The sequence below is a fragment of the Diabrotica undecimpunctata genome, chromosome 2, assembly GCF_040954645.1.
Source record: "Diabrotica undecimpunctata isolate CICGRU chromosome 2, icDiaUnde3, whole genome shotgun sequence".
NCBI lineage: Eukaryota > Metazoa > Arthropoda > Insecta > Coleoptera > Chrysomelidae > Diabrotica > Diabrotica undecimpunctata.
In genome coordinates, this window is record NC_092804.1 from 123841089 (window position 1) to 123868683 (window position 27595).

Below are 27595 nucleotides of genomic sequence, written 5' to 3' on the forward strand. Positions count from 1 at the left end.
AAAACTAATTTTAAAAAATAACCCGTTACAAAGAAGAATAGGAAATGATCAAATCATTTTAGATCATTTCAGAAATATCCCTAATGCCAGTTTAAGGAATGCCAGTTTATATTTGAATGTGCCTCGAGAGAGTATTCGGCGATGTCTTAAGGTAAATAATGTTAAACCTTTCAAACCAAAATTCTTACACACATTACAAGAAGGCGACGAAGCAAAACGTTTAGAATATTGTTTATGGGCTCAAGGTTAATATTTAAACAATATAATTTTCTAAAAAAACGTGTTGTTTACCGACGAAGCCACTTTCACTACAAATGGAGTAGTATCATCACAAAATTGTCGCTATGGGACAGCAGATAATCCCCATTGGGTAATAAACTGTAAAAGCCAGTATTCTCAAAAAATCAATGTCTGGTGTGGTATATTGAACGAGTTATTGGTCCTTTCTTTTTTGAAGAAAACTTGAACTCACAGAACTTTTTAGAATTTTTAAACACCGACTTGTGGGATGCTATTCATGAGCTCCCAATTAATGAACGATTACATTTTATATCCAGTTAGATGATTGTTCTGTTCATTACGCCAGAACCGTGAAGCAATGGCTAAATGAAAATTATCCGAACCGTTGGATAGGCCGGGGTAGTCCGTTGATAGATTGGCCACCCAGATCTCCAGATCTCACAATTTTAGACTTCTTTCTCTAGGGGAGTTATCAAACAAAGAAATTAACCAAACCCGTGCAAGAGACGTAAACGAACTTCGTGCAAGAATTCGACAGGCATGTGCAGAAATTACTCCCCAACAACTAAGAAATGTAATTAGAAATATTCATAAACGCTACGACAAATGTATCCAATTAGATGGTAGATTGATAGAGGTAACTAGGATTTAAACTAAAATTATGTTTCCATGTTTCTGTTAATACAGAGTGTTTTTTAACGTTAATACAAAGTGTTTTTTTCTTAGTGAGTTTTAAAATTTTAAGTTGTCATAAGTTTGTTATTAATAAATATATCTTAATGAAATTTTTGTCATAGCTATTTGAAGCCAATCTAAATCCAGTCGCGTAGAAATTTTTTTAATAAAAAAATCGCTAATACAAATTCTCCATTTTCGACGAAAAAAAAGTATCGTAGAATGCCCTGAAAATTTAACTAAATATTTCATATTTTGTCCCGCAATAGACCTTTTATTACATGACATTAAAAAAAAAATTTGGTTAAAATCGGTTAACAACTTCAAATTTTATAGAGGTGTTTCCAATCTAAATGGGTCACACTGTATTTGTATTCTTTCTTTACTTCCTTAAATCTCAATGGTACTCGACAGGGAGATTCTTCGCACCCTCTTCCCATTTAAGAGGTGCGGCCGGAATGAGGGCCATTTTCTTGTAATCTTCTGCCATTTAGGTTTTTGTGGGATATAATGGGGTGGTTTTTCCTTTGCCTTTCCCATAATTTTCTGTTAGGGTATTCTCCCTTAGCCAACCTTCTCCAGTTTTAAGGTACCATTAGACCAAGTCTAATGGTTTGTGCCGGGATATCTAGCAACGTATAAGGAAAGTTTTGCACGAGTAATTGCTAACCACTCACAGAAATTGTCAAGAAGCGTAAAACGTCTTATCTTGGACACATATTTAGACACGAAAGGTATAACTTCCTTAGTTAAATAGAAGGCAGACGCGGCCCGGGTAGACGACAAATGACCTGGCTGCGCAACATCAAAGATTGGACAGGATTAGACTTTCAAAGTTTAATAAGGAAAGCCCAAAATAGGGAAGACTTCGCTAGAAGAACCTTCGCTAAGAAGACAGCACCTAAAGAAGAATTGCTAACCTTTATTAATAGAGGCAGCACTGGAAGAGGAAGAAAACTCCAAACAAAGTGACAACGGTAATAAAAAATGATGATGAATTTTAAATTAAAATGTTATTTTTATACATTTCTTACCTATATACAGTCGATTTCTACTGTTAAACTTTTTCTCGGGTAAATCGTTGGCTGGCAATTCATAAGTAGGCCCAGATAGTTGCATTGTTCTCTCATGTAATCTTTGTTCAAGACTTTTTGGTCTAAAACGACCGTAGTTTTCAAATGATGCCTCCTCGTCAAAGTTTTGGTTATGATTGTTATTACTTAAATCATCACCAAGGGCTCTGAAATTTTAAAAGTGATGATTAAACTTTACTGATATTATTTTGAATTTTCAACGTACAAATATCACAAAAATTAGTCATGGTTATAAATTAAACTCTTTAACTGGAGTAATTTTAAAACTGCTACCTGAGAAGCCTGTAGTCAAGTTGACTAATATAATAAAGGCTACTTTCTAAATGCTACATGCTAAATGACGGTGTACCTTCTATGGAATACCATACTGTTCACATTATGGAATATTCCATATTAGGTATGCTTCATTTTTGAGAATTTTAAGGAGTAAATCTACATAACATTTCTGTTAAAATAAATACTCTATAAATTAATTATTAACATTTTTATTCAGAGTAATACCAAGGGACGTAAAAAGTAAGGAGATAGGATACAAAAAAGCCGAAGATATATTCAATGCTCCACGCACTACATTATTTCGTTTATCTACTAAGATAAATGCTACAATAGCCCAGGTTATTGATACAAACTTAAGAGGATTCGCATTCAATTACCAAATCTATTTCAAAAGAAAAGGATAGTGCTGGAAAATATTTATTCCTGAAATGACACAAGGATACAATTTCTGTCAGAAAGCCAACTGGAATGTCCGTGCATAGAACCGAAGGCTTTAATAAGGAAAGTGTGATACACTTCTCTGATATTTTGGAGACAGCATTTGAAAATCATAATTATTCAACTGATTTAGAAACTGGATTAAGAATTGTTCAGTCTTAAGTCCAATATGTCCTTGCTCTTAGAGGTACGAAATAATTAGGTGCCTTAACGTCTGCAGAAAGACGTGCTTTAGTCACAGCAGTCTAGCGTATGACTGCTGTAGGAACTTTGATTTCACCATATCTAATTTTTCCCAGAAAAAAACCACAAAATTTTGATGACAAAGGAAGTCCTCCTGGTTCAAAAATTGTGTACCATCCAAGTGGGTGGATTCAAAAGGTGTTCCAACATTTTATTGAAAAAGTGAAACCATCGCAAAAGAATCCTGTGTTGTAAGTTTTAGATAAACACCAAACACTTTGCCAAAATTTAGAAATTATACGTTTGGCAAGGAAAAATTTTGTTGACATAGTTTGTTTGCGCCCTCATTCTATTCACCGCCTGCAGTCCTTAGATAAAACGGTAATTATACCCTTGAACACCCATTAAAGTAAGGCGTTGAGATTATTTTAAGGTCAAATCAAAGGCCAATTACACTGTATGTGACATTCCTAAGTAGTTGAAAATATTGCCGACATTAGAGTAGATGAAACGAGATTTATTGAAACCGAAAACATTACATCGGTGCCAACGTTTAAAAAAAAGGACCTTGAACGAGTAGGGGGCATTGAAGGAATAATACACCAGGTAATTTTCAGCAATTTTCTCATACAAAGACGATTTAGAAACTTCAATAAATTATTCTTCAAAACAAGCCAACACAGTAAAGTGAAAAGTGTTAAAGGAATCATTAGGTAACCAACGACCATCCTGAAGCGGACAGCATCAACGTAAGACCAAGAAGAAGGCAAACTTTCAAAATTTCTCTTCAGAATCCGAATTAGTAAGTTTCATCTACAAATCACCATGCAAGGAAGAGTAGAGAGAAGAAGAAATCTTGGCTCAGGAATATTAGAGATTGGATTAACGTCAGTGTTGAACAGATATTTCACGTTGCAAAAGATAGAGACGCGTTTAAAGAAATGATCGCCCACCTTCGTTAGAAGACTGCACAATAAAAAGTAAGTTTCAAATACGATTTTTCTGGTGGTGATGACATGATAGATATTACAGCATTTAATCCTGAAGAAGAAGATAGTACTTGTTTTTATTGTGATGGATAATTCTTGGACGGCAGAAAAAAAAAGAAGTGGATACAACGCATTGTCTGCAAAGAATAATGCCATACAGATTGTTCCGGCTATGAAAATGGTATCTTCATCTGCGAGATTAGCAAAGACAATTAATTTATTGTCAAGGGAAGGAAAGTATCTAAATCCTAATATTTAAAATACAAAAATTAAGAATCTCGTAAAACGTATAATGTTATATTTTTAATTATATATATATATATATATATATATATATATATATATATATATATATATATATATATATATATATATATATATATTATGATTGTTTATTTTGACTTTAAACTTAGTTTATTGAGCCAATAAAAAAGAATTATAACTTATTTGTTATCAAAAGTAAAATAATCCTTATATTACCTGTGTTCGATCGATTCAAAAGATTTTCTAGTTGTCTTTTATCGGGATAGAGAAAAAAGGATAAGAATACAAATATATTATATTATAAAGATTTACGTTTCTTTATTTTATATAAACGAATAAAACAATTATTAAATTCTGTCGTTATCTTATCAATCAGCATACAAGAAAATAAATCAAATTTTTATAATAATAAGATTACAAAACTACATACATTTATATTACATGAAAACCAATTTTACTTAAAATTTTCTTTACTTTAAACAAGAAACAACAAAACTTTAAACTTTTGATTAGCCTAACAAAACCTCAGTTCTTAAATTTGAATGCTAATGACCATGATGTCAAACCGATCCTTCACAGATATAAAATTCAATTGTACAAACACTTACAGCTTATTTTCTTCTTGAGTTGTATGTTGGAACATACCCAGAAAAATCCAGTCTCCTCAACGATGTGATCTCTCCTCTTTGGCACATCGGCTCCTTCTTAACGTCTCTGCAAACCTCCTGCAGACTACACAAAAAACACCTGATTCACTTCTCCAAACTCAGCTACTTATTTATGACACCAGGACCTCCTTTTGTCAACTTGATGCCGTAAGAATACTTTCACATATACTTTATAAAAATGCCCAAGGTAGATACAAGGACCTCTTTTAATCTACTTGTATCTCCTTCTGCAAACTATTCACTTCTTTTCGTTACGCCGGTATCCAAACTCACGAACCACACCCTATCTTGAGACAAACGACTGTTTCCTTTCGATGACCAAAATATCACTGTTTCAATCATATCCTTTTCATTTTCCTTTGTTGACACTTTCTTCTTCTTCTTCGGGGCTCATCCCTTCTTTTGAGGAATCTCCGGTATTGACTTCCTTTATCCTTTTCTTAAGTTTTCTTCCTTTTCTTCTTTGTCCTTGCTTCGTTGCCAAATTCATTTCCACTGTTTGTTCTTTTTTCCTGTTCTCCTTCTTTTTCTTCTGTTAGTTTCATCGTATTATTTTTGAAATCTATGACTACATGTTTTTCTGTCAGTTCGTCCACTCCTACAATCATGTCATGCGACATGTTTGGCATTATTACACATTGTAGTGCATATATTTTCTCATCCAATCGTACCCTCACTCGTATTCCTTCATTTATCGTTGCCATTGTCCGTTTATTTGCACCCACCAAATTTACCCTTGGTATTTTGTAAATTAAATTTGTCAAACTCACTTCTTCTATTAATTTTCTGTTTACCAATGTTATTTCTGAACCGGTGTCTATCAAAATTTTGATTGGTCTATTTTTTATGAAACCATCTACAAATTTTAAATTAACTCCTCTTCTTTCCTTATTATTTCCTGCTAATTTAATGAACTCCTTCGGGTGACAAAAAATTCCTGCCTGGTTTTTTGGTTTTAGTGGGTGCTTTCGTGAAAAACCGTTTGTTGTTCTTCCGTATTTCTTCTTTCATCGCTGTGTCTTTCATTCTCATTTTCCTTTATTTGTGTATGATTTACCTCTCTTCTGTTTTCTTTTGGTCTGTCATATCCGTTCCGGTTTCCACGATATTCCTGTTCATTTCGTCTATTGTAATTTCTGTTTTCGGGATATGCGCGTGTGTTATTTCTGTTGTGATTTTCTCGATATCTGTCCTCATTCCATAGCCGATTTCTGAAATCATCATTTCCTCTTCTGTTTTCCCTATTTTCGTTTTCCCTCCTGGGAATAGATTCTCGTCTAGTGTAATCCCTCCTAAAATTTTGTCCTCTCTCTCTGTATTCCTGAGTTTCTCGGTGTCTGTAATTTTCTTGTGACCTTCTTGCTCTTTTTTCCTGTATCCGTGATGCCCTTATTTGTAGGAATTGGCATAAACTATCGATGTCTTTGTAGTTTTGTAGATTGATTTGATCTTCAATTGTGTCATCAAAGTGTCTTGCAATCAACTCTACTAATTGCTCGGATGAATAATTGTATTGAAGATGTTTTGCGTTATTTTACATTTGCAATGCGTATGTTCTTTCTGATATACCCCTCCTCTCATGGTAATTCCCATTTTGCAATTCCTTGTTTATCTGTAATTGCTCTGTCTTTACCCAGAAAAAACTCAGAAATTTATTTTCAAATTCTTGCCAATTTTCAAATTCCTCCACTTTGCTGTCGAACCATAGACACGCCTCATCTTTGAGATGATTTCTAATCATTTCCTTAGCTGTCTCAAAATTGCCCATGTATTGTATCTTCTTATTTAGATTATTCATGAACGGTACGGGGTGAAGTTTTCTTACATCCCCGCCAAACTGTAATTTTACCTCGCTTGTTCCATGGACGATAACTTCTTTTCTCTCTGCTCCTCTTAGTTCAATTTCTGCAATATGTTTTTCATTTTGCTTTAATCTCCTTTCTACTTCTTTCCTGTCTTCTTGTAGCGCCATTTCAAATTTTTCTTCTAACTGATCTAATTCCTTTTTCTGGCCAATCTTGATTTCCTTCATCATATTTTCTACTTTCTTTTCTTGTTCTCCCATTTTATTTTTAATTTCATTAATCTCTTCTATTTGTTGTATCAGTTCTTTCTTTATCCCCTCAACCCATCCTTTAATTTCCTGTTCATAGTTTTCCAAACGCTGCTCTATATTGCTCATTGTTTGTTTTGTTTCTTGTTGATTTCTATCCATTTTTAGTGACGATTCTTGTATTTGTGTCTGTATTTGCATCATAGCTAATAATATTTCTAACATCCCTGTTTCTTTTCTTTCCTCCATTATTGTAGCATTTCCTTCATTATCCGATCCTTCATCTATAATTGTTTCCTCTTCTATCTTATCCTCTTTCCTTTCTTGCGTTTTGCTTTGACTCCTTGTGGTCGACATGTTCGTTAGATTATTTATCCCCGCCAAATATGAAGCTTTGAAATGTGTGCAATAATATCTACGCCAAATATGAAGCTTTGAAATTTGTGCAATAATATCCCCGCCAAATATGAAATTCGAGTAATGTTGCAAAGACGAAAACTTTTCCTCTTATCCCAAATGCAATAAATTCAAATAAATGCAATAAAATTTTAAAACTTTCGTCAGTTGTAAAAATCAATCAAATATCATAAATTATATCATGTAAAAATTTGTACCTAGAGAAATTTGAAATGTAATGTCATAAAAGCAAATATGTATTATAAACTTTAACCATCGGCAAATAAATTTTCAATCAATTTGCTTTCTTTCTCTATCCGTTTAAATTTTAACTAGAAATACTTTCTACGCCTTACACGTTGGGGGCCATTTATTATGTTTGTTTTTTTTTGTTTCAAGTAAAGAAAAATTTAAGTAAAATTGGTTTTCACTTAATATAAATGTATGTAGATTTAAAATCTTATTATTATAAAAATTTGATTTATTTTCTTGTATGCTGATTGGCAAGATAACGACAGAATTTGATAATTGTTTTATTCGTTCATACAAAAATAAAGAAACGTAAATTTTTGTAATATAATAATTTTTTTATTCTTATCCTTCTTCTCTATCCCGATAAAAGACAACTAGAAAATCTTTGAATCCATCGAACACAGTTGATAACAAATTTTTTTATTGGCTCAATAAACTAAGATTAAAGTCAAAATAAACAATCATAACAATATATATATATATATATATATATATATATATATATATATATATATATATATATATATATATATATATATTCAGGAATTCTACAGTATTCACTGCCTTCCCTCGCTCAATCGTTTCCATCTCTCTGTTGTCCCTTTCTCCATCATTTAGGCCTCTCTTACTCATGGCTTTTTTTACCTTTTTTTACCTTTATTTACCTTAATTACATTTTTCTTATTTATATACATGTTACAGTGTTCCGTATTAGGATCATAGAATATTCCATATTATGTACATGTTCCATATTAGGTACAAAATTCCCCTTTTTGATATATTACTTTTTGACTACCTTCTTTTTTTTAATTTTAAAATCTGATACATACATTAATGTGTCTTTATAAAAGCATTGTTTTAAGGAACAAAAAATTGCAAACCAAATACAAAACGGTACATACGGATACATACATTAATGTGTCTTTATAAACGCATTGTTTTAAGGAACAAAAAATTGCAAACCAAATACAAAACGGTATTTCATATATGGCACATCTCCTTCCTAGTAATACAATCAATCCAAAAATTTAAGTATGTACAACAACAACCAACCAACATGTGCCATACTCAAATAAAGGGGCATGGATCTGGGACAAAGCTTTGTTGAAAACCGCACGTGAAAAAGAAAAAAGCTCGGTTTTAAATATGGAATAAATTTGTACTGGCTGATTGGAAAAAATTCTACTCCGTCCATTATAATACAACATTAATCTACAAACAAATCCTTAAGTTAGTAGATTTTTGTTTACAATTTTATGATGCACCAAACAAAGTAATACTAACATTATTTAATGATTTAAGAATAAAGTACTAAGAAATATAGTAAATACTCCTTAATAGAGTAATAACAAAGATATTAATAGGGACCTGAACGTTAAAATGATCAGTAAAGGAATCAGATTTGCAGTGAATCTTGAAAAATGCTCCATAATCATACCAGTATTGAGACTCTTCAGCTACTAGATAGATAACAAGAGCACAATAACGTACAAAATAATGAAGCAACGAGTTAGCAGAGAAAATTCCAAAAAAACTAGTGGAGGAAATTCCAAAACAACTAGAAAGAAAAAGAGGTAGATTTTGTTTTAGTCTTTTATGAGGGGGGATCCCGTCAACCACCTCTTCTTTTTGCACCAGAATTTTCCTATCTGACAAATAATCAGTCTCCAATCCCAGACCAAATTCATAAAGTAGATACCTGCTTTCTCGTAAAGCTTTTATTACCTCTTTCCAGTTTAAGGTGTTTAAAAGCATTTCAGACATTAAAGAGCAGTAGGATTGCTCACTTCTGGTCAGCTCCCACTCAGAGGAGTAACGCCGTATTGCCCGGCTGACACCCCGCCTAATTATTCGATGACTGTGTCGATTCGCCCTCTTAGAAATATCTCGTATAATTTACCTATACACGACAACCAGGTCGATACTTGTCTGTCCCTTTTGGGAGTAACACGAGAATTTTTTAAATAAATTTTTTGTAATACGAGCCTCAAGATCTTCCAATTTGCCAGAAATAGCTGTTTCAAGAAGTGTATTCATGTGTTCCCAAAGCCACGCCGACTCCAATGCGTTTCACCGCTTCTGGTGGAATCCCGTCGAGTCCTGGAGCCTTTAGTTTCATTAGAGTACTCAACGCTTCATTGAGTTCGTCTATGATTAAAGGTACAGCTCGTTCAGCTTAGATCGTCCCACTGCACTCCATGCCAGTCGCCGGGAGGAAACAGCATACGTGCAACACACGTTCTCTTTTACACTTATTCGCCATGTTGTCTCTCAGTAATCTCCTACCCTTCTTCCACCTTCACCTTTCGGTCTTCTGATAATTCCCCTGAATTTCCCTTCGGATAATTCCCCTGAATTTGGTTCATCAAGTAGACGTTGATGTACCACCTTCCTCGTCTCAACTTGAAGCACTTTACAGTGTTATTCTGACACTGGAACTGTATATGACCCTCCATTCCTCATCGCCCCACTTGCTTCCCTGTTGCAGTCTCTTGATATATGCCTTTGACACTTATAACATCGTGTCATCTTCATCATCTCCTTTACTGTGATGTGAGCCATCCCGTTCTTTATACTTTCTGCCACTAGAAATCTTCTGGCTATATCCACCTTCACGTAACAAATTCTACTTTCCCCATAAGGGTGAGAGTTATAACAAGATCGTGTGTATGTGTGATACCTCAAATTCGTTTTATGATATTGGAAAAAAGAAGGCTTATAAAGCTTTGCAGAAATTTACTGATAGTAATTGGAAAAATTAACCAATTTACCTACTTTACCTTCAGACCAAGAATTTTAATTTTGACATTATTTTTATCTAAATTGTGTTACACTTAAAATAAGTTTAAAAAATATCATGAGTCCATTAATGAACTAAGGTAGGTATAATATTGCATTCAAAAAAATGCATCTAATGAAAAATTACCACCTTCGAAACCAGCATCATTACATTACTTAAGAGCAAGGTGGTAAATAAATGAATGGATTCCAGCAAAAAACAGTATCATATATATATATATATATATATATATATATATATATATATATATATATATATATATATATATATATATATATATAAGAGTAAGAAAAAAGAAGTACTTGTGAATCGTTTGGAAAACCTATATTATATATATTTATTAATAATCTATATATTTATTTAATTAATTTATGCATCTGAGAAGAACTGAACTCTCCCTAAAAACTGTGACCAAAAGGAATTTCATAAGATAACTATATCAGTTCCTCTATAATGCTTACCAATAAATTTTGTTAGATAAATTTAGTATTTTCAGTCTGATCTAAGGGGATACATACTAAAGAATATAGGGAATAATTTTTTCTACTTGTGGAAACTTGATTTGATATTGAGTTTATATAGAATATATGTATTAGTTCAATGTTCTCTCCATGAGACCCTATATCCTTTAATGTAACATGTTATTTTGATATGTCTTTATCTGTATTAATATTTTAAATCAAAATAAGTTTTTCATCCTGTATTGACATATTATTTATAAGTTTGAGTTTGCCTTCATTTACTTGCATACAATATTATTCACTAGTCTTTTATTTTGCCATAATCTGCTTTGTCATCTTTGTTGTTGCCCAATAGTATAATGAATTATTCATGTCATTTTTTATCTTTGATATCATTCATTTGGGTCAATTATCTGCCATTTGTAATACATATTTAATGTATCTAAAAAGAATGTACATCCTGATTTAAAATCCCATCTCACTTCATTCTTGTCAAAGGTGTTGCCTATACTTATATACTGTTGTATAGTGTTTATTTTTTTGCATTTTATTCTCTTCAACTAGAAATTTGAACACCTTACAAATTTGTTTATCTTACAAGCTAAATTAAAGTTACTAACACAATATTATTGTAATCAAATAGAGTAAGTAAATATTAATATAGAGATGTTATTATAGACATATAACAGGCAACAGGTAAAAAATTACAGAACAAAATTCACTAAACTTGCAAATACCTACTAAAATATTTTGTTAAAAAGAAAGGCATCATAACTAGGAATGCTGGTACATTAAAATGGGAAAGGAGCAGAAAGAAAGAAAGTTTTAATATACATCTGAATGTATTTAATACATTGAAATTGTTTTCAAATAAATAAAAAAACATGATTAAAGAATATGACCTCTAAAGCAGCTAACAGCCTTTCTTAGAAGCCTAGATCTTATGAAATGAACATATATATGTATTATATAAACTATCTCTCAGATCAAAATGTGGAAAGTCCTAACTGTGGTCCTAACTCCTATAACTCTACAATCTGAAATGTTTTAAAAAAGTCAAATGATTCCTTTGAAACCCACAATAGCTTACTATTCATCTAAAAATTTTATGTAGTAGTGCTAGTAAGAGGAAAAATGTCAGGTATATATTATAAAAGATGTGACAGAAAGAGCACCATCTACAGGAATAAAATTACATGTATACAAATAAAATTATAGCTACAATAAACTGGAAAGAAATATAATTCTCACAATAATAATCTTCCTAAGTCAAGTTAGTTACTGGCAGAATACAATACAAAGTTTAATTTAAATACTCCAAGAAGAAGCACTGAGAATAATCATCAAAAATGTAATTTTTGAATCCTGGTCAAAAAATGTAGAAAAAGGTATTTAAGTACATACTTACTTATAATAAGTTAAAGGGAATTAAAGAAGACATAGATACAATTAAAAAACGACAAATATTAATATTTTTCTGAAGCTATTTTCTTGTGGCATTTTAAAGTAATTACTATTTAAATGGGAATAAGCCACAATTAAAGGTTAAAGTACGTTTATTGACGTTTCAATTTCCACTTCGGAAATCGTTCACAAAATACAAACATTAGTAAATATTAATATGGTGTTTTTGGTATTATTGGCTTGAGAGTCTCTCATTTACTATCTTACTAATTAAATATACACCTAACTAAAGTTTCCACATTAATAGAGGAATATAAAATGATTATTATTATCAGGTATATCTGAATAAAATATAATTATATACAAAATATATTAAAAATTTGACAGCTTTAAAATTATTAAATTAGATCTAGTTAATATTCAACAATACTCAAGTGACTACCGGAAAAAAATTATTGGTATTGAGTTTTATTACCTATTGATCAAAATTTATATTATATTAAATATTATACCTCTTATGTCCTTGAACAACGTCTTTATTTCCACCAGCATTGTTGAATTTTTTTCTAATTCTTTGTCCAGGGCCCCCGCCGCGACCGCGCGATCTTCCGCCATACTCCCTTCTGTTGGTTACATTTTCTGTCTTATCAGTGGAAGACTCCACTTTTACAAAAGCCTGGTCAGTAGGTTTATTTTCTTCCATTCTAGTACAAACTAAATAGAATGCCAATTTTTAATCAAAAAGTTAAGTAAATTTTTGTATTCACAGTTCAAAAAGAAACTAATTTCGTTTAAATCAGCCCTCTAAAATGGAATTGCTTTGGCGGCTTTCTAGAATTATCTTATTGCAACAATTATACCAACTTAGGATAATATAATTTGACAGTATACCAACATATAATATGTTAAATAGTTTCACAGTAAACCATGTCTTTAATTTAAAACTTTGTAATAATATTATAAAACTTAAAATTATAAATTTGAGTCACACAGAATGCGTAAGCAAGGAAATATTTGAACAACTAATATTTTGGTGCCACCTATATTACAGTAGACGAATATTAAATTTACAACGACGGCTTAACGAAGATGGACCATCACTCGATAGTCATTAACGATTGATTAATTCGAAATACACAATAAATCGATAGTTATTATTACCAATCGCTATAATAATTTTTAATAAATTATGCAAAAACTCAGAATCAAGTAAAGAAAGGTACTTTTTACAGATTTCTTTTCTTCGTAAAAGTTATTGAGAATAGTTTTATTTTCTTCTATTTTAAAAGAGTTTGATGAATATCATCTTCGACTCCAGAAACGGGCAACAATACGTTGGCATAATGAGAAATCCTTGTAGGGATCCTTGCCTATAAAGAAAAATGCAAGAGGGTGTGGAGTAATACCACAGTATATTGCTTAAAAAGAATTATTCTTTTTAAGCAATATACTGTGGTAATACTACACTTTGGTTGCATTGGTGGTGTATTGGCTAAATCGTGCAGAAGATTATGCTATATAATAGAAAAGGCATTCAGGTATCAAAAGTCCGAAAATATTTTTAGGCCATAAAAATAAAAAGATCTTCTCCAATGTAATAAAAGTCATATATACTTAAAGAACTAGGTAAGGGATACAAATTTAGGAAAAAGTAACACTAGGAATGGAGTTTGTACAATTGCTGATAGTGAAATGAAAGATATCATAGAAGTTATAAGGTGTGATAGAATAATGTCCGTGAAATTTGTACTTGATAAAGAACGTGTGTGTGCGTGGGATTGATTTACTTTAGGCACGGCTACGATAACTTTGGGACATACAAACTTAAAACTAGTCATTTCCTTTGGAGGATCCTGGTTGAGGCTCGTGCGTCTCAGAGAGGGAGATAACATAAGGACATAAGGTATAACAGGCAAAAATGCTAGAATAGGAAATAACCTATTTAAATTATTGAAGACAAGTTAATACAAGAATAGCTGTTCAATCCAATAATTATGAATTAGTTTTGTAAATACTTATAGTATATATTCCACAAAATTGTTTTACTAGTGACATGGCGCTTATGTTTGAAAATATTTTAAAAACAGTTTAGTACCAGTTTATACAAAATAATGCAGTAAGCTAAATTCATAAATTTTTTACTTTAATATAGGCCTGTATTAATTGTAGCATAATTTCATAGAGTAATATATTTATTGTTTTTTACAAATTTCTACAATGTGAAAAAAATATTAAAGTCGACTTATTTTTTGTGATACAAAATGTTAATCGGATACTTTAACCAAAGAATATAGACGCTTTATAGAATATAGAAGCGTCTATATTCTTTGCTTTAACACTTTAAAAATATCATTCCAAAGTTTTCCCAGAAAAAAGTATTATTAGTTGCCTAACCACTGAAAAATCTTAAATTGCATAAGTGCTTTCAGTGATTTGTAATAATTGTCAAAATGCGAATGGTGTACATAATAACAAATTCCTGTGACGTAAAAGTATAATTTTGAAACATGGTGATAGGAATACCAGGATATCCGCGTCTAATATATAAATCAATAACAATGTGTTGCAAATAAAAAATAGTGAAGTTTTTGTGAAGTAATTAATAAAGAAACCATCTCCAGGAAATCATTTATAATTGGTAAGTCATATCATATGTTAAAAGGGTTATCTTTTTAGAGAAATTGTTTTGCGATTATTGGCAATTTGTGATTAATCGAAATTTAATCTGTAGTCATACTGTGGTAATAAAATATATGTGGGGAAAAATAATAATAATTAGATTTTTTCTGTTTTCCCAATAACCATGATCCGGTTGGTTCTGCAATGAGGAAAAATATAGGTTAATGTTATTTACTGATCTTTCAAGTGTTCTTCAGATGGTTATTCTATATAAACCTGAAAGGCATAATTATTAGACATTTTATCCAAGTTTCATTTCCTGATTGAGACCAAGGAGTTAAGAACTATCTCCAAATTTAGGTACATAATATTTGGATCTCATTCAAAAACTTAACATTTGCAGAAGTTCAACAAGAACATGAATAAAAACTGGTTGTGCTTTGATCAGTGATGAAGTACCACTTATATATTAAGGAAACTAAGTTCTATTTTCATCTCCATAATACTACACTGCATACATCATTTTAAAATTTTAATTTCAGCTTTAATAAATAAATTTTTCTTTTTCTTTTATTTTTTCAGGTTGGCTTTAGAACAACTAAAAAAAATGTTTTTTTTTTATGAGAAATGTATTGAAATAAAATAAGACTAAATGACATAGAAATATTAAATTAAAAGCGAGTATTACTTCCTTTGGTATTTATTACTGTTTGACTGCGATCTTTTATACTAAGAATTACTATTCTTATATAATCTTGATCAATTTGATCCCAAATTTCAACCAATCGCAAACTCAGTTGATTTAATGTGTTTGGTGCATTAGGTAGTTGCCATAGTGATCTCCCTATGATATCTCAAACATGTTCTATTAGGTTGAAGTCAGGACTTCTCGCAAGCAAAACCATGGCAGGAATTCCAACCTCCTGAGGATTTCGTTGCACAATTCTTGCAATGTGGCCTGGAATTATCAAGTATAAGCAAGTAATTCTTCCCAATAAATGGTGCAGGCTTCCAAATTAATCTTCTCTGACACCATTGCTGAGCCACCACCATATTGTACAGTCTCTACAATGTGACACTGTGTGTAGCATTCCCCAGGCCTTCTTTTTCTCTTTCACCCATCATTAGAAAAAAGACAATATGTGGATTCATAGGTGAATAATATTCTTCCCCAAACTCCGTTGTTCCAAACAACATGTTCACAAGCAAAATGCAATATTTGCCTTCTATGCTCTCTGCTCAATACTGAACCAGTGGGTGTCCTTCCAGGGGTTGGTCATTTTCGGCAAGTCTTCTCCTTATCATAATATTTTAGCTTATTCTAAAATCGGAACGGTCCAAAAATTTGTTTTGCAGAGAATTACTGGTAACAAACATTTTTCTCATTATATAAAGTCCTAAGAATTGGTTTTGATCAGCAAAATCCTTCTGTCGCTGCCTTGCCAGCTTCTGAGAAATTTCCATTTTCTTCCTGCTGGTGGTTAATTTTAAGGAAGACACTAAATAAACTTGAAACTCCTTTGAATATTTGGCAAAACATATCCAAATCAAAATAAATTGAAATTAGAATGAAGAACTGTTTTTAATTTACTTGCAACAAAATGATAAAAACTTCCTTTTTGTAGTTCTATCAATAAATCTTTACAATATTTAGTATATATTGGTATACCTATAGTAAAGATTAATCAGCTAAAATTATAATTTTAAAATTATGCATTAACAAGTTCTCTGCTATGTTGGTCTCATAGGACTGCCACTGATGCTGCCTGTGCAGGCCACATTGGTTCGATGGGGCCAACATATAATTTGCCATACTAAGTCATGTTGGTCCTATGTATTCAACACATTTTCTAATAGCTGATGGGCATTGGAGCTTATTTAACTATGTATGATTGTATAAATGGACCAACATTGCCTATAAGCTATATTCCCCACATACAATTTCTTAGATTTTTTCATAATGAGAAACGTGGTCCCTATTGGAAAATTGTCCCTATAAAAATGCAATACTTGTTTTAAAATAAACTTTATTTAACAAATAAACATGTTTGCATGAATAAAATAATAAACATTAATTGCTATACAAAAAATAAAAATTCTTATCTTATTTAATTTTTATGAAGTTCATTAAAACAAGGTATGCACAAAAATGGCTCATTCGCACAACCTCTACAAAAGGTATCTATCATTTTAGTTTTTTTCCTTTCATATTGGTGTCCATACTCTTCACTATTCGTGTTATAACAGTTTTTGCACATCTTTTTTTGCTGATGTTTACTTCTATCTGTTTTCTCTTCAATAATGTGATAAATAATTGGTGTAGGTATTTGTTTATCTGAATTTATGTCTTTATTGTGTCTCACTAGATGCTTCACTATCTGCTTTTTAAAATCTGTCACTGACATTTATTTTCTCCACTTACAAGCTTGTATACAATATAAGAATTTACCATAGATGTTCATTAATAAAAGTTCGAAAGCTACTTTTTTAAACCACTTTACGCTTCTCCTTAGAAAATTTGAGTATTAGAGTATGACCCTAGTTGGTCGGATAAATCAACTGCTGCTTTGCCTTTATTCTAGTCTAATACCACTTTTGGTTTCGGTTTAGTTTGCCGATTACATAATACTTTTTGCATGTCATGTCCATTTTTGTGTGAAGTATATGAATAATCCTTTTGTCTCTCCAGTTGGTGATGGTTATTCCATTTTCGTTTTTAAGGGAAATAATTTCTCCTCTTTTTAGATTGACATTTATCACTTCTTTAGGAGTTGGAAATCAATCTCATTGGAATCAATTATAAATGACAATAATTGGTACTTGTATACCAATTGTCAGTTATAAGCGTCCTTCCTTGATGTAGCAAGTCTTCAAGAAGATAAAGTACAATACTTCTGAAGTATTGTACTTTATCTTACCTTCTGAAGTGATCTGGTTATTTTCTATTCCTGCATATATTTTTATATTATATGTATATCCAAGATCTGAACACACCTTAAACAACTTCATGCCATACATATGTCGTTTCGATTTTATGTATTGGCTAAAGCTTAACATTCACCTAAATGGCAAGAGTGTCTCATTGATGCAGATGTATTCATTTGGAACATATAACGACTTAAAATTAGCAACTAAAATTTCTATTAGGCGCTTGAGTTTGTATAATTTATCAGATTTATCCACCAACGAATTATCAACAAAATGTATCATCCTTAACAAAATCTCAAATCTATTCTTTGATATAACCTTCTTTGCAAAATTATTAATGAGAAAATTTCATCATGGCTCCAGTAGTCTACAATTTTTGGCATTTTTACCAAACCCATCCATGCAACTAATCCCAAAAAATTTCTGATTTGAGTATTTGGTCGGAACCCAATCATGTACTCATAAGACTCTGTGTTGCATACAGATTTGTTTGATTACAAATCATGCTGATATCTCTGTTATCGACGACGGCGTCAAAAAAATCTCCCGGTTTACCATTCGCCAGTATTGGAGCTATCTCCAAATTTTTTTTTATAGTTACCTGCTACGGGTCCCCAATTTGACAAAGAAAGCACATTTATGTTCTGTTGTGGATTTTTGTCATTTATTTTCGGATAGGAGTTCCGGTCTAGATCTGAGTTATCCTCTGGATCTACGTTCGCTTCTGACACTTGGCTAGGTTCTTCACCTAAGTCCATTTCAGGATAATGTTCGATTGTATAGTGCTTGGGTTTGGATTCAATTTTACTTTTTTCCTCGATATAAACCTTGGTATGTTTTCTATAATTTCTGAATGCTAAGTTGAGTTCGAATCTGATTTAAAACTGCAAACATAATCTCTCTCAGAAGCTTCGAATGGTTCCCAATCATCTTCGTAGGAGAATTCCCCAAAATTCTGGGTTATTTTAAGAAGTTCACTTTAAGACAAAGCTGTCTTGCGTTTAGACATCTAAAAATCTACTTAATTAAAATAATATTGTAGCGAGATTAAATAAAACGAGCGGTTCGAATTTATATACATATATTTATTTATAACTTTACAGTTCGGTAGTATCTTAACAACTAATCCTACTTCTAACATTGTTACCTATATATACTACAGTTACTAGGTTCGAGAATATTCTGGCGTTGTCCCACCTCTAATTCGCCTACGTGACCGGTTATTCTCTCTCGCACTCGATACGCCTCGAACCTTCGAGAAGAGTATTAGAGATGCAATGCAACCGTTACCTGGCCTGGGCCATGCCGAGAGCATGTTCGTAACAATATCTATCTATTGAACTATAATAAAATACTTACGGCTATTATTCTAATTTAACTAATACAACAACAGCATAAAGCAACTTCACAAATTGATTGTTGACATATTATAATATAGGTTATATAGCTTTCTTTTCATATAGCGGCCCACTAGAGCTCAATTTAAAATATACATTCGGCGTGGGGGACAAATGTTAACAAATATGTCTGGCAGCGAACGTGTTAATTTTTGTGGGCTGTGTCTAGTTACATTCTCATTACCGCTTAGATTAATTCTGGACAAACTTAAAATTCAAAATATGACAAACTACCAAGTATATACAATTATTACGTTCAGTAATACTCTATTGCATATATGAATTATTGTAAAGTAGATCATTTAATGTATAAACAAAAATAATATCCCAAATATTCAACCTAACTTAAACTAACCTAACAAAAACTCGGATCCAGAAACTTCTTCTTCTTCTTCTCGTAGCACTACAACCCGGGGTGGGTTTTGGCTGACTGCAAAACTTGCTTTCATCTTGAACGGTCGTCCATAATAGTTGGGTCAGTGGGTAGCCCCATTGTTCTTAGATCTGATCATATATTGTCTCTCCATCGCATTCGTGGACGTCCTAAGGGCCTTCTTCCTGTGGAGGCTTCCTCTCATATTAGCTTGGCAAGGCAGTTATTAGGGAGTCTATGGACATGGCCAGCCCATCTTAGACGTTGGGATTTAATCTCTTGGACTATATCGCTCGCTCTATACATCTGCTTGACCTCAGCATTTGTTCTCATTCAGTATTGGTTGCTATTAATGTCGTGATAAGGCCCAAATATTCTTCTGAGGATTTTCCTCTCAAAACATCTAAGTTTTCTTTCAGTTTCTTTGGTCAGGGTCCACGTCTCACACCCATACATGAGCACCGGTTTAATCACCGTTTTATATATTCTAATTTTTTTATGTTCGTGTTAGGCTTTTAGATTTAATTGTATTGTGGAGGCTGTACATACATCTGTTTGCTGCCTGAATTCTTCCTTTAATCTCTTCCGCGAAGTCGTTATCTGCAGTGATTGTTGCTCCTAGATATTTAAAACCCTCCACTCTTTCAAAGTTATATTGTAAGTTATTGTAACATTTTGCACTATTCTATCTCGTCCCTTTTGTCTGTTGATGCACATGTATTTGGTTTTCTCTTCGTTTACCCTTAGACCAGTTTTCTTTGCCTCTACCTCCAATTTATTAAAAGTCTCCTTCACATTGGTGACTGTGTTTCCCACAATATCAATATCATCTGCGTATGCTAGTAGTAATTTTGTTCCATTTACTGTCAGTAATTCTGTTTTAAGTTGTGCTGCTCTTACTACTTTCTCCAGGATGATATTAAAGAGGAGAGGTGGCAGCGCATCTCCTTGTTTCAAGCCACTGCTAACTTCGTAAGGTTCTGAGAGTTTGTTACCTATCCGTATTCTGGATCTACAGCTATTCACACATAACTTAACAAGCTGGATAAGTTTTTTTGGAACTGAAAGTTGTGCCATTGCATTCCACATCTGATCCTTTTTAATGCTGTCGTACGCTTGCTGGAAATCTATGAAGAGATTATGGATAGTTCTATTGAATTCCCATCCTTTTTCAAGCAGCTGTCTTAGAGTAAAGATCTGATCTATGGTCGATCTATGTTTTCTGAAGCCGGCTTGGTATTCCCCCATGAAATATTCTACAAACGGTGTCAGCCTACGTAATAGGATGTTCGCTAAGATTTTATATGCCGCAAGTTTGCCTCGGAATCGATCCAGAAACTGATCCTGACAAATTGTAATCTAAGTTTTCGTCAATATTAATGATGTCTGATATTACTTTTATGCATTTTTTGTTTTAAATTACCATTTGAATAATCCATATGAAAAAATTATAAATATGGAAGAATTTTTAAGTAATCCTTCAGAAATATTACCATTCTGTATATTAGTACCGGCTCCCTTATACAAAAATAGTTGAATCAATCTGTAAAAACATGTTTTTAATTATTTTTATTAGTCTTGCCATGTTTCATGATGTTTTCTTTATTCTTTCAATATTCACATCTCTATGAATAATTCATAGTTTGTTCTCTCCATCTATGTTTGTTTTTTGGATTACAATAAAGTGTTTGATTTAATAAATCATAAACCATCAATTCAATTACCCAGAAATAAAAACATTGACACAAGAGATGCATAAATGTATGCAGAAAAGTATGCATAAATAATTTTTTCTTAGATACAATAAACATAAAACGTTGTGTATGACAGGGCTGTTCAATATCTTATTCAGAAAAAATAATTTAAGAAAAACCTTGAGAATAATAGTCATCCCATTTATAATATTCGATATGCAGATGACACCATGCTTATAACAGAAAAGAATTAAGAATATGATCTCTTACTAAATATAAAGAGAACCAAATTTGTGATAACCTACACATAAGTTAAGATAATTTATAAGAACCAAATAAAAAAATACAAAACTATGACAATCTAAGTACAAATATTTTTTTTCGTATGGAAGCCATCTGTTATAAACTTTTACTACAGCCAATTGCCTTCTTGTACATAATTTTCCCCAACCATCAGGTTTATAAATGCTATTGGTATGAGAGAGGCTTTGTTCTCAGTACAAATCTTATCCCAGAGATGCAGAGATATCAAGTGTGACATATATACATATCTGGTCGATTACGAGAAAGCGTTGGATTAAGTACAGCACGCCAAGATGAAGCAAATACTAAAAGAAGCAGGAATTAACAACCAAGATCTGAAAACAATTAGAATCCTTTACTGGAATTATACCACAAATCTCAGATTTTAAGGTGAACACACTGAATATGTGAAAATCATGCATAGAGTGATGCAAGGGTGTATTTTGTCTCCTCTAATCTTCAATCTGTACCCTGAAAGAATATTTAGCGAAGCTTTGCACGAAATTGAAAAAGGCATTCTACTAAACAGGTACCGGCTAAACAACTTCAGATATTATGCAGATGATACAGTAGTAATTGTGGACAACCTAGAAGTCCTTATGAACAAATTCATATATTACAGCCAACAATATGGACTCAGTATAAACGTAAAGATGATTAAACTGATGCACTACAACTACCTCGTCACCATAATAAATGAAGAATGGACCCACAAGGAGAAGGATACAGCGTGCATGGAAAAAGCTAGATCCACCTTCAACCCGATGAGGGCCTTCTTTACCACTTAAACGCTGGCTACTGGCTATAAATTTAAAGTTTTTTGCCAGAAACTGAAACTATATTTTGGTGAAATTCACAATATTTAATACTAAAAACGTGTAAATACAAACATTTACACGTTTAATTAACACGTTTTGTTTCTTTTATAGCAAAGCTACGTCCATTTCTATCACTTTTAATTTTATAACATGTACAACTATCCCTATGTTCCACTTCGGAAAGTTTGTGATTTCTTTCTTGATTAAATCGATGATCATCCAAATTTTCCATCTGAAGATTTTGAGTATAAAAAATTTCTGAGGCGATTTTTTTTCTAAATTTAGTAACACTATTTTTTTTTATTATAGCCTCGTGTGCAGTATGTGCATTTATAATAGATGTGTAAAAAAAAGATTGACATCTATACGTCATTTCACTCAAATTTTCCGCTATTTCAAGAAGTTCTGCATCACTTAATTTTTTATTTGAAATTTTAATTATTTTAGAAATTTTACGAATTTTACACAATAGTAATGTTGTATATATATATAAATCAACATCTACATATAAATCAATCAGAATATATAAATCAACAATAAGACCGATAATGACGTACACAGCGGAAACAAGAGCAGCTACGGCGAAAACACAAAGACTACTGGAAACAATAGAAATGAAAGTCTTACGAAAAATAACAAACCAAACTCTAAGATACAGAGTAAGAAGTGAGGAAATACGAACGAGATGTGGTATAGAGGAAATAAACGCGTGGACCTAAAGAAGAAAAGTGGAATGGAATCAACACATCGAAAGAATGACAGAAAATAGAATAGTACGAATAGCAAGAGACAAATCGCCAAATGGAAAAGGATCATTAGGACGACCTAGGAAAAGATGGTCAGACAACGTCAATTGAGGCTAAAAACCGAAGTAAAACAGGCATTAAGCCTATTTATAAAGTAGGAAGAAGAAGAAGAAGTAATGTTGTACAAACTTTCTAATGCGGTGAATAATGCCTGCAGGTCAGAAAATGGTCGTACTATGCCTCTGCTGAAGGAATCTCAAACTGCTCCTCCAGAATTTTAAAAAGTTGGTCATAGTATGGCTATCTGTTAAAAAAGTCTCAAACTGCTCCGCCAGAATTTAGCAGTAAACTATAGGAGCCTAGATACGCATTTAAAAGCATCAGAACTATGTTCACCAAATGTACACACAGCTTGAAACATTAACACTTCATGTGATCAAATATGGTACACGCAGTTTCTGGTGAACATCAACTGTGTACCAGAAATGGTAAAAATAATTTAGTGCAATAAGCCGATGTGTATAATTAAAATAATACGTTAATGACAGTGATAAAGATTGGCCGTAAAACATTAAAAAACATTTGAGTGAATTAAAAACAAATAAACACGGTTAACTGATAATTAGTGAAGTATAAACAATTGAACCGGTAATTACATCTAATTTCCGATTTTAAAGCGACGTTGCCAAACTGACAAAAATTTCTAAGTACAGAATAAAATCAATAATAGTATCATAGGGAAACGGTAGGCATCGTTTAAGGTGGAAAACAGTGCTTGGCGCCGAAAATAGGTAGATACCTGGAAAAGAAAACATGTCTAGACAGCGACGGAACAACGGATGATGGCACAAAAAGGAGGACAAGAGATGAGGGTTCAGATAACGAAGAAGAAAGGTCAACGAAGAGTCGAAAACTCTCCAAGACTCCACCAAAACAACAGATAACCATGATGAGACAAAACTGGATAAATTAATAGACATGATGAACAATCTGGCAAGTGACATTAAAGAAATAAAGAGAACCCAAAACATAAGTAAAAAAGCAATAGAAAGACTTATTGCTGACAACCAGACTTTAAGAGAAGAAAATAAATATCTGAAGAAAGAAAATATGGAAATTAAAAAGGAGTTAAATGAAGTCAAGGAAACTATTGAATTCATGGAAAAACAAAGAAGAAGAAACAATGTAGTGATGAGTGGACTAGCAATCGAAACGTACGATCAAAGCGTCTTAAAAGAGGGAATGAGGAACTTCATTAAACACAATTTAAAGGTAGATGTCAAAATAAAAATGCACACAAACTGGGAGAGAAAACCTGTCTGATTGAATTAGCAGAACATGAAGAAAAAGTAAAGGTTATGAAAAATAAATCTAAACTAAGACATGTTGAAGAAGGAAAAGTATACATCAATGATGATACTACGAATAAAGAGAGAGAAATTCAGAAAACAATTAGAAAACTTGCGCAAGTAGAAAAGGAGAGAGAAAAGGATGTAAGACTTGGTGAAAATAAAATATGGATCAACAAGGTCGGCTGGAAATGGGACAACAAAGAGAACAAACTAGTCAAAATGGGGACAAAAAACTAGTAAACAAATGTGCCGGAAATACTATGACAAACCAGGCAATGCCAATGTACATGAGTAGTTACAGAATAGGTAGTAAAGACAAAGATAGATCCATAAATAATGACCAACGACGTGAGCAACGAGAGACAAGAAAGGGTAAACCCATAAAAATGCAGTCAGTAACGAGCGAGAATATAAACAGTAACTATGTAAAACCCACATTAAACAAGAAAGAACTTCATGACACGGCCCACAATAACAGAGCAGTGCTAAAGCCCAAAGGATGGACATTGGCAACATGGAATGTCAGAGGTCTCAACGGCAAAGAAGTCGAACTTGCTGAAGAATTTGAGAAAAATCAAATAGACTTACTGGGTATACAGAGACCAAAAAGAAGGGAAAAAACACACAGTTTTTAGAAAATGGACACTTCCTCATCACCAGTGGAGTGTCACTTGGCGAAAGGGCAAAAGAAGAGGTAGGCTGCCTGACACACAGTAACCTAATAAAGAATATTCAAGATTGGGAATGCATTTCCGAAAGAATTTTGAACATAAGACTGGTAACTGCGGAACACAAACTAGTCAATATCATCGTTATGTATGGAATAAATGATGACGAAAGAGCAGCTAGCAAAGACTTATTCTGGGATAAGGCCTCAGAAATAATAGACAGTTTAGAAGGCAATACTAGAGTACTAGGGAATCTACATGGTCGAGTGGGTGTAATAGATGAACATACCCAAGATGTATTAGGATCATATGGAGAAGAAATAAAAAATGACAATGGGGAACGTATTATTATATATAGTATATATATATATATATATATATATATATATATATATATATATATATATATGCAAAGAAAATAATTTAATAATAATGAACACATTTTTTAAACACAAAGATGTACATAAATAAATATACAAGAGAAGTCAAAAGTAGAGGCGAAAGATCCATCATAGACTATGTGTTAGTAAATAGATCATCGAGGCAGTGCATTAAAGACGTAAGAGTAAAACGAGGAGCTGAAATATATAGTGACCACTATCTAGTTGTAGCCAGGACCAGCTTGGGAGTGCGACAAGAATCAATAACGAAAGAGACCAAGAAAATAAGCAAAGCTTATTATACACCCACTATAGAAGTAATCAGGTCACATAAGCTAGCGGACAAGGAGACAGCAAACAAGTTTGAAAATTACGTTAAAAACTACCTAACAGAGCACGCTGAACATGACTGTGACTTAGACCAAAGTTGGCAAATACCGAAAGAAGCACTCCTAAACGGTGGTAAACACGCATGCGGAATAACAAGAAATAACAGAAGCAAAAAGTGTACAAACTGGTGGAACAATGAAATAAAAGCAGAAGTGAAGTCCAAGAAGATAGCCTGGAAAAATTATTTAAGGAACGGAACCGCAGACAACTACCAAATATACAAACTGCAAAGAATCAAAGTCAAAGATATGGTACTAGCAGCGAAACGGAAAAGTTGGGAAGAATTCGGAAACAAGATGGAAAAAGACTACCACTCTAACGAAAAATTATTCTTTAAAACCCTGAAGAATTTAAGAACCGAAAAGGCTCAACAAACACCAGAGCAAATAAGGGACAAAGAAGGACACTTACTGCATGACAATGACCACATCCTAGATAGATGGAAGCAATATTTCGAGGATCTACTGAATATCCAAAACGATGTAGACATTATCACGGAAGAACCAGAAGAGGTAGAGCAAGAAGACCAAATTCAAGATGAAATAACTATGGCAGAAACAAAGGAAATCATACAAAAGCTTAAGAAAGGTAAGGCGGCTGGATTTGATAAAATCACAGCAGAAATGCTTAAAAACATGGGCGACAAGGGCATTGAACTGCTAACAAAATTATGTAACAGGGCATGGAGTGAGAGCCAAATACCCAAAGATTGGGAAGTGGGAGTTATTCTACCCATTTTCAAAAAGGGAGACAGACGCGAATGTAGTAACTACAGAGGAATAACACTACTGAGCATCCCATCCAAAGTATATGAGAGAATACTAGAGAAACGTCTTTTACAAGAAGTTGATTCTAAAATGGAACAATCACAAAGTGGATTTAGAAAAGGCAGAAGTATCCAAGATCACATTTTTACTATCAAGAAACTAATACAAAACGCACGTAACTCAAGCACTAAGTTATACCAAGCCTTTATAGACTTAGAAAAGACATTTGATAGTATTCCAAGGAAGGTGATTGACATATGTTTAAAAAAGAAAGTTGTGAAAATAAAACTCAGGCAAGCCATTATGAGTATATATAGACATACAAGGAACAGAATCAGAACCGATAATATGGAATCCGAAGAGTTCATAGTAAATGAGGGCCTACGTCAAGGAGGAGTCCTAGGCCCCATACTGTTTAACATTGTCTTGGATGACATAATTAAAGAAACTAGAGCAGAAACATTGAAATTATATACCGTACATAGAAATCTAGAAGCAATGTGGATCTCAGAGTGTGCATACGCAGACGATCTAGTGATATTTGGGATAAATGAAGAAGCATTCAATCGAAATTTACAAGTATGGAACGCTGCACTAATTAAACGAAATTTGAGGATCAATAATGACAAGACGAAAGTAATGGTATGTGGAAAAAATAGAAAACAAAGAAGATAACACTTAACGGAAATACACTTGAACAAGTCTATACTTACAAATACTTGGGAGTACAAATAGAGAACAGAGGAACTGAAGGAACTGAAATAAGTTCCAGAATAGAAAGTGCTGCTCGGATGGACCACGCAATTAAAAGTACGTTTTTGTCGAAAAAAGAAGTATCCCAAAAAGCCAAAGTGACCATATACAAAACGGTGTTTGTGCCTATTTTAACTTTTGGTAGTGAAAGTTGGACGCTTACCGATAAATTAAAATCGAAAATACAGAGCATAGAAATGAAGTTTCTTTGAAG

General features: G+C 32.6%; 3 protein-coding genes across 5 annotated transcripts in view; 2 read left to right on the forward strand and 1 right to left on the reverse strand.

The window, feature by feature from the left end:
• LOC140434840 (protein no-on-transient A-like) overlaps positions 1 to 13140 on the reverse strand; it is a 335075-nt gene extending 321935 nt beyond the window's left edge. For 2 of the 3 annotated variants that reach the window (XM_072523410.1, XM_072523408.1), the window contains exons 1-2: positions 12706 to 13140; positions 1950 to 2155 (exon numbers count right to left, since the gene is read on the reverse strand). In XM_072523410.1, coding sequence (XP_072379511.1) covers positions 1950 to 2155; positions 12706 to 12896 — 397 coding nt within the window. In that variant the 5' untranslated portion in view covers positions 12897 to 13140. The remainder of the gene's footprint in view (positions 1 to 1949; positions 2156 to 12705) is intronic. The other variant, XM_072523411.1, reaches the window with a different exon arrangement.
• Positions 13141 to 14652: 1512 nt separating this feature from the next.
• Keap1 (kelch like ECH associated protein 1) overlaps positions 14653 to 27595 on the forward strand; it is a 160460-nt gene continuing 147517 nt past the window's right edge. Inside the window, exon 1 of the mRNA XM_072523414.1 lies at positions 14653 to 14831. The gene's annotated coding sequence lies outside the window, so the exon portion shown is untranslated. The remainder of the gene's footprint in view (positions 14832 to 27595) is intronic.
• Positions 25238 to 27303, forward strand: LOC140433892 (uncharacterized). Its single transcript, XM_072521865.1, has 3 exons — positions 25238 to 25433; positions 25577 to 26548; positions 26669 to 27303. Exons 1-3 carry the CDS (start codon positions 25238 to 25240, stop codon positions 27301 to 27303), a joined length of 1803 nt encoding a protein of 600 aa, XP_072377966.1.